At 40.3% G+C, this 10,729-nt stretch overlaps 1 protein-coding gene across 1 annotated transcript in view; it reads left to right on the top strand.

The window, feature by feature from the left end:
• Positions 1-2,891: 2,891 nt before the first annotated feature.
• LOC143032885 (carboxypeptidase B-like) overlaps positions 2,892-10,729 on the top strand; it is a 13,756-nt gene continuing 5,918 nt past the window's right edge. The window contains exons 1-6 of the mRNA XM_076198100.1: positions 2,892-3,043; positions 4,660-4,766; positions 7,589-7,806; positions 8,379-8,526; positions 9,418-9,578; positions 10,231-10,324. Of these exons, the coding sequence (XP_076054215.1) occupies positions 2,940-3,043; positions 4,660-4,766; positions 7,589-7,806; positions 8,379-8,526; positions 9,418-9,578; positions 10,231-10,324 (832 nt within the window). The 5' untranslated portion in view covers positions 2,892-2,939. The remainder of the gene's footprint in view (positions 3,044-4,659; positions 4,767-7,588; positions 7,807-8,378; positions 8,527-9,417; positions 9,579-10,230; positions 10,325-10,729) is intronic.

The raw sequence follows: 10,729 nt of genomic DNA, 5'->3' as shown, positions 1-10,729 counted from the left end.
AAAAAAAAAACTAATAATAATAAACAAATATATGAATAAATAGAAAAATTAAATAATGTAAATAATAGATAAAATACATAAATAAATGCATAGGTATAGTTAAATAATAAACAAACAGGTAAGTAGTAAATAATAATAAATTGACATAACTAATAATAAATGAAAATCAAACACATAATAATAAACAAACGGACAAATAATAACAAAACAAACAATATAAAATATAATTTTTTTATAGATGAAGAAAGATCTTAAGGGGGAAAAATTAATCTCAAGATTTAGAATTCCATGGTTTAGCAATAAAATTAAGATAAATAACAATATAACAAATAAACATATTCTGCAAATTCAGTAGGGTCGTCTCTTATATTACCTAAGGAAGAAAACGGAAAAAGCGTCCTAAGCGTAAGCTATTTTCCCGAACAGAAACATCCGTACGAGAATCCTTAAAGACCTAAAAAAATACACCCAATCCAGCAACAAGATAAAGTATGTTACTGCATCAGCGATGTCCCAAGCTCTTATCAAAATGATATCGTTCTTCTGCAGAGATAATGAACAAAATAGAAAAGGCCAGACTTGACCAACAACAGTGTATTGTTCCTAATGTGAAAGCGTCCAACCATCAGTACATGATGTATATGACAAACCTCAGTCTCCTAAATACAATGCCAATTTCATTAGACATATCATCAAGTCTACCTATGAAAATAAAATTTCATTTTTTTAAATCAGCCATAAAGAATTCAATGATATAAAATAGTCATCTTAACAAAAATCATATTCTATACAAAATGGTAACTCAGTAAACCCTTCAATCCACACTAGAGTGAAGTCATAAGAACATAGGAATGAAGGAGACTGCAAGAGATCATAAGGCTTACACTATGCAGTTCCGTGCCCATTACCACCCGTCATCCCCATCCATAAAGATGTCTAACCGCTTCTTAAAACAACCGATATTTTCAGCGCTCACCACATGGTTACTAAATCTATTCCATTCGTTGACCACTATTAGTAAACCAATTCTGGTCTATTTCCTTCTTAAATCTAAATTTGTCCAATTTAAATCCATTACTACGGATCCTGCCCTGTTGTCTTAATATGGTGACCTTGTTTGTGCCACCCTTGTTATAGCTTTTGATCAACTTGAACACCTCTATTAGATCATCCCGCAATCTGCGTCTTTCCAGAGTGTAATTTAAGGTGCCTAAGCCTCTCTTTGTAAGGTAAATTTCTGAGCCTATGTTTCATTTTGGTCATTTTCCTCTGTACTGGTTCTAGTAAACTGATATCCATTCTATAGGACGAAGACCAAAAATGTATCGCATAGTCAAGGATCAAGGATGGGTCTAACTAATGCTAGAGTTTGATAATTACCTCTGCTCTTCTATTTGCAACCGTCCTAGCAATGAAACCTAATGTTCTGTTAGCTTTATTCCTGGTGCTAATGCACTGTGTCCTGGATTTAAAGTCAAGACTCACTAAAACTCCCGAGTCTCTCTCGCACTCAGTTTTCTCTAAAAACGTGTTATCTAAGCTATATCTGTTTTCGGGGTTGTATAGCCCTCCTTTCAACACGCTGCACTTTGGTATATTGAAGTCCTCTTGCCATTTTACCGACCATGTGAACAATTTCTGAAGATCATCCTGCAGAATCTCAGCGTCGTCGCCTGACCTAATTTGGCGTCCTATTTTAATGTCGTCCACAAACTTACTAACATCACTATTAATCCCATTGTCCAAGTCGTTTATGTACATAATGAACAAGTAAGGGACCCAAAACTGAGCATTGGGGAACTCCACTAGAAACACTCCTCAATTGGATTTTACACCATTTACGGTGACCCGCTGTGTTCTGTCACTGATTCAAGCTCTAATCCACTCTGACATTTTTCCTCCTATGCCATGGGCTTTGATTTCATTTAACAGTTTTTGGTGGGACACCTTGTCGAACGCTTTGCTAAAGTCAAGGTAAATGACATCGTAACTATCATTGTTATCTGACGCTTTATATGGAGAAACCATGCTGTGAGTCACGAATCAAATTATGTCTCTCGATGTGATCTCTGATTCTATTAGCTATTATTGATTCAAGCATTTTACCTATAACTAATGTCAAACTGATTGGCCTGTAGTTGCATATAGACGATTTATCTCCCTTTTTGAAAACAGGAACAACGTTTGCATGACTACAAGCAATAGGCACAAAACGTTAAAAAAAATCGTAGAAACATAAGTGGTTGCATCGCTTGGTGCCGGTTATAGAATCAGATTTGTGCTTTCATTCGGTTACCAGCCATATAAGGGAGAAAGGACCTTTGGTACAATACATTTTCATTAACCTAAATTTCTTTATCGGATATGTAAACAAAACAAATAATTTGCCGAATAGTCTTTAAATGTTTCATCAGCTTCTTAAACAGGCTAATTGTTTTCATTTTTCATATCTCTCATCATAAGTATTTCTCTAGTTTCTACACAACATGAACTTTACCCTCTCCCTGGACATCGTCCTTGAAAACTTGAAATTTGTCGCAACCTTGAGGTGCACCGCTCTCATTTATCTTATCAGAAAGTGGCCGTTGTTCCCAGGTGAACAAAGGAACGTGGATTCATTAAACAAACTTTCGTAGGCCCTCTGCCAAACGTTTTGAATTCGTTGGCAAAAATTAACTCCCACCGAGCTTCAGAATAAAACTCGATATCTCGACTATGATCTCTTGCTTCGCGTCTACTCTTCTAGTTGGGCACTGTGAAAGATGGGGAAGCCTCTCACAATATAAAGTACTTTCACGTCCCCAGGAATGCATGACGTGCCATGCTTGGAGTGCCTGTTTACAAGCAGCTGTCAAGGGTACCACGGAAGATACACGGCATGGAGGTGAGGCAGGAGGAGGGAGGAGTAGCTACAAAAGGGCAACGCGAAAATTTGGCCCATGCACTCGTTCAGTATGAAGGCCTTGGCATTTCTCAGTTGTTTGGCACTGGCGGGGCTGGTCGGCGCCGCGACCAGCCCCAGCAGCCACCAGGATCTTGTTGGGTAAGTAAGATGAGAGCATACGTGGAAACGAGACACACTTGCTCTCCGTTTTCCTTGGTCCCTTTAAACCATTCTAAATTGTGACATTTAGGTCTCCTAAGATAGTCTTGCAACACTCAAAGCCGCAGACTAACACTAGCAGGATCCTTAGTTCTTTTAGACAAGACCCTGGGCTCGTTTCGGAGACAGAGTACCAGGATACAGGAATGCACCCTCAGTGGGGATGAGTTTAAGTAGAGGCTTTGTCACCAGGAAGAGGGGGTTGACTCACCTGGGAAAGTCACGGATAGGAACCTCCAATTACAACCTCCCAACGGATCACTTAGGAAAAGGATTTTTTTTTTTTTCTTCTTTTTTTTGGGGGGGGGTCGTTGTTTCTACCTGCACTCCAAAACAAGCCGAGACTGTCGAATTACGTCAATAAAAATCTTTATACATACTTGTAATTTGTCATGCCTGCGTTTCGACATGAAGGAGAGAATAAAAAGATACCATTGAATTTAATTACAGGCTTTGTCTGAATTTAAAAGGTCGGCATTTTAATACCGAATTTAGTGATTATTTACTACGAAGGACGTAATATAACTGCCCTGGTTTTTAATCAGTAAGTTCTTGTAGTAACTTAGTATTGATCACGTGACTGCATCTAGCACATCTTTGGTGCAATACTGTCCCCAAGAATAGAGACGCAGACTATTGTTAACAAAATGATTGGCTATGCTAGGCTATATTAGGTTAGGTGAGGTGAGGTTAGGTTGGGTGAGGTGAAGTGAGGTTAGGTTAGGTCAGGTTAGGTCGCGTTAGGTCAGGTTAGGTTACCTTAGCTTACGTTAGTTTAGGTTAGCTTAGGTTGGAATAGGTTAGGCTACTTTGAGACGAAATGGTGTCATTAAATTCCACTATACCAAATTAACTTTTGGATACACTTACTTTTGTGACACTATGGAAAGACTGGTGGCCTCTTGAGTCACTTATAAATCCTTAGGTCGTTCTTTTGAAAGAGTATTTCTGTCTGACAGGTCAGGGGTTTGATAAAAAAAAAAGCTTGGCAAGCACGAGTTTTAGCGACGCATCAATCCAAATCAGTTGGATTCTAAGGGTCTCTCTTTGAACTAATAAGATAATAATAGATAAACGAATAGATGGATAAGAATGAATAGATCAAGTATTTTGGCATTGGCCAATAAATGACTATTAATCTTCTATCGAAAGATTTTCTTGCACTTAAATATAATAGTCTGGCGGTAGGATGGCTAAACGCATAAGCCAAAGGTACTAGAGAACAAGTAGATCAGGAAGTGAGACATTAACTTCATTTAGATCAAATAGTCTGGGGGAAACCGAAATAATGACAGAACAACGACTTTCCATTATAGAACTCGGCGCGGAAGGATTAATTTAACTGAATTTTTTCATCTGCAATATTACTTTAAGTAGAATAATTTCTTTCATATCAATATACTAAAATTATGTTTTTCTAATTGATAAAACGTTAACTTTCACCCTCCTTTTTTCAACAAGATTAAATGACCTTCATGAATGCCTGAATGGGGTTGGCGTTATCCTGTTCTAGCCTTCTGTACGGACACAAGACCTAATTCATACGTTGTTTGCAGAGCCCAGGTGTTGCGAGTGACTCCCAAAAGCTTGGATGATCTCCACCGCCTCCACGGACTCATGATGGAAGACCTCTACGACTTCTGGACCGAGCCCCGAGCTGTCGGTAGGTCGGTTGCGTTACTTGCCAAAGCATGACTCAAAATTGTCTTGTTGGTCACCAAAGGTGATCTTTCTTTCTCCCCTTATTAAGGTTTTGTTAATTATTTTTTGTTCCTTCGAGTGAAGCCAAAGTAGTTGAAATGAGAGAAAGCCACTTCAAACACAACAAAGATTAGCTAACAAAACCTCCACTGCCGTGGTGTACACAACTGTTGTTGTTGTTGTTGTTGTTGTTGTTGTTGTTGTTGTTGTTGTTGTTGTTGTTGTTGTTGTTGTTGTTGTTGTTGCTGCTGCTGCTCTGCTGCTGCTGTTGTTTGTGGTGGTGGTGATAGTGTTTTCTTGTGTGCCATGGGATCTTTCGGCAACCGCTTTAGAGCATTTTACGGCTCACTGCAACTATCTCATCTCCGTTCTTCGATGGGAATACATCCTTCCAAAGAAAATTCAAGTGGCGATCTAGCCCCTTAATGGGTCACTGCAAATCTGTGATCCTGAGGAGCACAGTTCGAACAGCTGATGGTGAGCTAGTATCAGGCGTGGATGGATCTAGTCCCTTTGCCGATTACTTTAAGCAATTGATCATGGGTGGCCCTCCAAGTGGACAGCTTTCCTTTGATGATGTTCGAGTGGGGGTTGCCGATCCACCAAGAGACGAATCTCTAACCTCCCTGGCAAAGGTCAAAGAGGTTGTAAGTTGAAGGGTGGAAAGGGAAAGGCGACGGGTATCTACAACATCAGTGTGGAGTTACTGAAAGCTAGAGGTGAGGCCATGATCTGTGGGTTGCATTCGGACTTGTCTGCTGTCTGGCAGCCCGGTACCATTCCCTCTGACTGGGAAAAGAGTTTGGTCGACACTATCTGGGAGGAGAAAAGGGACCGGCAGGCCTGTAGCGGTATTACACTGCTCAGTATGCCAGGTAAGGTACTTCCCCATCTGTTGCAGATGTTCACATCTACTAAAGTTTCAGAAGCTTGAACATTTCTCGTCAGTTAAGTCAACAACTGATCGGATCTTGGCGCTTCGTATTCTTGTGGAGCGCCAAAGCGATTTATTTAACAGCCTAACATTGATTTCAAGAAGGCGCTTGACTCTGTGTACTGTGGGGTGCTCTAGGATTTTCTGCGGATCCGTGGGATCCGTGCAAAGATTACTGACTTGCTGTCTGGCTTATACTTTGGGACACAGAGTGCTGTAAAGTATGGAGGAGGCGTGTCTAGCTTCTTTCCTGTTCATTCAAGAGTGAGGCAAAGGTGTGTCCTCATCCCAACACATTTTAACGGAGCATGTATCATGTATACATGTATTGGCAACACTAAGGTCACTGACCTTGTCGTTGTTGATGAATCTGTCCTTTTTGCGGAATTGTTGGAAGTCCTGTTTGTAAACCTCAAGTTACTGCACAAGGAGGCGAGACCACTTGGATTCCACGACTCCTTGACCAAGACTAAGGTCTAGGCGTTTGGGGGCTTGCTGGATAACACAGTTCAGTCTGCCCATGAATGTGGCGAGGACACTGAGGTCTTGGAAGGTTCCATATACCTTGGTAGTGAAACCAAGTTATGTGAGGTATTTCAAAGGGTTGGCATTGCCTATGACGTTGTGGACCCACTCAACCAGAGTATATGGTGTTGCCGACATTTGCACAGGGGGACTAAGATCCGATTCTTCAAGTCACTTGTGCTCCCTGTCCTGTTGTATGGCTGTGGTACATGGAAATTGAATACTGACTTGAAGAAGTGCCTCGATGTCTTTGGTACCAAGTGCCTTTGGAGAATCATGGGATATCATTAAAGTTACTTTGAATGACTCAGCCTAGGCCAGTTACCAGTATAACTCATGAACGTCAACTCCGGCTATATGGGCATGTGGCGCGTTTGACGGAGGACACGAACGGGTCGCCCACAGAATTCATGATTGGAGCAAGTTAATCAAACCTGTCGAGAGTTGTTTGGAGTGGGAAGGGCGACTGCATGGGAGCTTGCTCGGAGGGACCGTGAAGGGGACTGGCGCCAATGTGTGAGTGAATCAACGCGCTTCCCGGCGTATGCTCCCATTAATGATAATGATGATGTTGATCTTGATGTTCTTTATATCCCACCAATTTTCCTAAAAATAACTGCCATATCAAATATTTCTCTCCACTCTTCCAATGTGGGTAATCCTAGTTTTTCTAATCTCTCTTTATATGTCTTATTAGCCACACTAAGCACTATTCTCGCCGCGCTATCCCCAAATCTGCATACACAAGAAGTCGTGTATAAGAAAAGTGAATAGAATTTAATGCAATTCACTGGCACACGCAAGAAGTTAAATCAACTTAGTTCTCTTAGGAAATACACACACACACACTTCACACGAACAACAAGCCCACAAGCACTAAATGAATAATTATATAAAAAAAATCCTTCAAAGACATCCATTGTAAATAGTCCCTTTTACACAAAATTATCTCTTTATTTACTTACAAATTTTTCTTCCTCTCCCACAAAATCCGATCCCACGAAACTAGATGGTCTAACCTTGATATTTCTAAACCGATAACAGCGCAACAAGGTTTCGTTGGTCGTACCTGTGGTGTGCAAATGTTCGGGGTTGAAAAAAAAAAGTTCTTAAAAGAAAAATTTACTGTTATGAAATGAAATATTCCGTGTGTGTGTGTGCGTGTGTGTGTGTGTGTGTGTGTGTGTGTGTGTGTGTGTGTGTGTGTGTGTGTGTGTGTGTGTGTGTGTGTGTGTGTGTGTGTGTGTGTGTGTGTGTCATATTGTTCATATATTTATCTACCAGATTACACTGATATGAATTTCCTTCTGCTGTGACGTCTTCAGGAAGGAATGTGGATGTCATGGCACTTCGCGGGAGGGTGGAGACGCTGAAGACCACGTTGGACAGTCTGGACCTGGAGTACTCCGTTCACGTCAAGGACTTGGCAGCTCTGACTCTCGATAGTCTGGCCATCAATGACCGAGCCCTTCGGATGGCCAGGGCCAAAACTTCCGGAGCTAAGCACAACATGGAATGGACGTCCTACCATCGCCTCAGTGATGTAAGACCAACACACAAATTAATGTAACCCCAAAAGTGTGTCCAACAGTGACAAACTGGACGAGACGCATCCTTTCATAACTTGTCACCCTCTGTCACCTCACGTGAAGGGGCCTTAAAAGATGTTATCAAGGTTTTGTTTATAACATGTGTGGATACATATCTGCAGTAACTTCATGCAAACCTAATGGAAAAAGGAAATAGAGACTGCTATCTTGTGTGTTCAGTTTTGAGTGCCCAACCACCACGTGTTTAAGTTGCCAAAATAAATGCACAATCAATACCATTCTATACGCCTTACTAATTATATTGAAGCTACTACAATCATATTTTTCCCTTTTCCTTTGTATAGTGGCACTATACATACACACCTACAGTCCGCTGGTATACTCCCCTCTCTCAGATACACATTAAACAACCTCACTAGCCAATACAATATATTTGCTCTTCCCTGAGTCCGACACTCCATGTAACACAAATCTAATCCAGGTACTTTATCAATTATGATAACGTTACCAATAACACTCAGGTAGGAAACGAAACATCAAACCAAGAGTTTTTCTTTTCCCACAGATTTACGATTACATGGAGTATCTGGCCAACAACTACGGTCACGTTGCGACCGTGGAATTCGTAGGTAAAAGTTACGAGGGTCAAGACATGAAGATGCTCCGACTGTCGACAGGAGGGTCTAACAAACCCGCTGTTTTCGTTGACGGAGGTGAGACGTAATTCAATATCGCCGTTTAGCTTCACTCAAGCGGTCTCTGTGTATGTAATATTTTCGTTATGATGAAACACTGTATATTTTATTCTGGTTAGATTAAGATGATTTCATCAGCTTACAGAAGGACATTGTGGAATAGATTTTCTATTTCCTCTTCTTGAGATTCTATATTCTTTCAGCAATCCCCGCTTCTAACCTTAAAATATATTTTCACTCTTCCGAGCACAAGCGTACTGTGACAAGTAGAATAGCATAAATAGAATGTGTTTGGCGATAACGAGGTTGACATGTATGATCTTCGAATTATGATAACCAGTCAGATGAAAGGAATGGGGTGATTTTTTTTTCCCAAGATATAACCGGTCCTTCGATTCCCCCAACAAACATAAAGTTAGTTTGCTACGCTCGCTCCCTTCCAAATTAGACATGAGTTAGTTAGCTCCAGTGGGAGGATTGCAATTCCACCTTTTTTTTTTTTTTTTTTTTTTTTTTTTTTTTTTTTTTTTTTTTTTTTTTTTTTTTTTTTTTTTTTTTTTTTTTTTTGACGACAGTATTAACAGACCCTCAGGTATCTGACAGCGTTTTCCAGCAGAAATGTTGCAAATGTGATCTTGAATGAAAGTTCTGTCTAGCCAGATATACATGACGCCACATACGTTTATAATTTCTTTTTCACAAATATATGTAAGCGAAACTGTGGGGAATCAGATTTTATCACGCTGTGAAATGTGTTGTAACAGGTGAGCTTTGTCCGATGGGCTTCTTGTCCGAGAGGTCGGGGCCTCTGTAAATTTGTATGACCTCATTAATGAATCTTCTAGGGCACTCTTTACTGGGTCACCAGACCCGGTTGTTACTGGCACTGATGTAATTTTCTGTTTGAAGGCATCCATGCCCGTGAGTGGATCTCCCCCGCCACCGTGGCGTACATGATGGGCAAGTTGGTGGAGGAGTCGGCCAACTACGACTTCCTGAAGAAGGTCGACTTTTACTTCATGCCATCCATCAACCCCGATGGATACGAATACAGTCACAAAGCTTCATATGTAAGTTTTATTTACATTCACTTTTCTGTTGCGTTCATAGTTCCATAAAAAGATAAGAATGATTTACAGCAAAGCCTTCATGAAAATCATGAAAAATAAATCCTTATTCTGATAAATTACGTTACAACTTGACGTGTACTAGACTGAAATACACAAGACCATCATTTCTCGGCCAAATTAAATCTAGGGTGTCACTAAATTGATGTATAAAACAGTGTAAGAAGAAACAAAATAGTAAAGTCAAACACAGAATGTCAGCAAAACGTTGCGTTCTTTTTTATATGAATGATCAACAGCCTACACCTTTGCGACAAATTACTGTCGTGATCATAACTTCTTGCAGTTTGACTAAGAAGGTATATTGTTATTAGACAATTTGCCCTGTAGACCAGCTCAAATCTATAGAGTACGAAAGAAAGTCCACACCCCTGATCAGTCTAAATTCTTATGTCAATTTTATTTTACATGTACAGCTTCCCAACTTTTTTGTCAATTTTGCTGATTTAAGAATTCAGTGATGTTCAACAATCAGAATGTAGAATTACTGCTTGAAACAAAAACAGTTCACTTTACATTCCGTGGTAACTGTCTGGTAGAGGAAACAACGCTCTATCACTAGATCCGTATAAAGGAAGTGAACTTTTTTTTCCAGACCAGACACTGGCGGAAGACCCGATCAGATACAGACAACACGCTCGGGTGCAAGGGTGTCGATGGCAACAGGAACTGGGACTTCCACTGGAACGGTCAGTGGAAGACGACAACCTTTCTCTTAACCTGCCCACTGTGGCCTATTTACTAGATTTTAATTCGAGACACTGGCAAACATATAGTTGAGAGTGCAAAAATATCCCATTACTTCTAGAAATCTATAAAGTGAGCCATGATGTTGAAGGGTTGTTTTAGGTCCCTCCTTTTAAACCTTTAGCAAACCGTGGCAAATGTTTTCTACCATTAGAAAATATAACTTTATCTTATTTTCTTATTAAGTGTATTTGGCTCATTGGCTCCTCTGTAAAACCTATCTCTAATTCTCATTTAGTAGGAACAACCACTCACATTTAATGACCCAAATTTTAGGGATCTGGCTGGAGTTCTCCTCCTAGGTCTTCTCTTCCTTGGCTTCTCATAGGATGAGCATACAGAGAACA

Source organism: Oratosquilla oratoria, chromosome 1 (genome assembly GCF_046742065.1).
Source record: "Oratosquilla oratoria isolate Oo_2021 chromosome 1, ASM4674206v1, whole genome shotgun sequence".
NCBI classification, from domain to species: domain Eukaryota; kingdom Metazoa; phylum Arthropoda; class Malacostraca; order Stomatopoda; family Squillidae; genus Oratosquilla; species Oratosquilla oratoria.
Note: the sequence above shows the minus strand (reverse complement) of the source record. Positions and strands in the feature narration are given on the sequence as shown.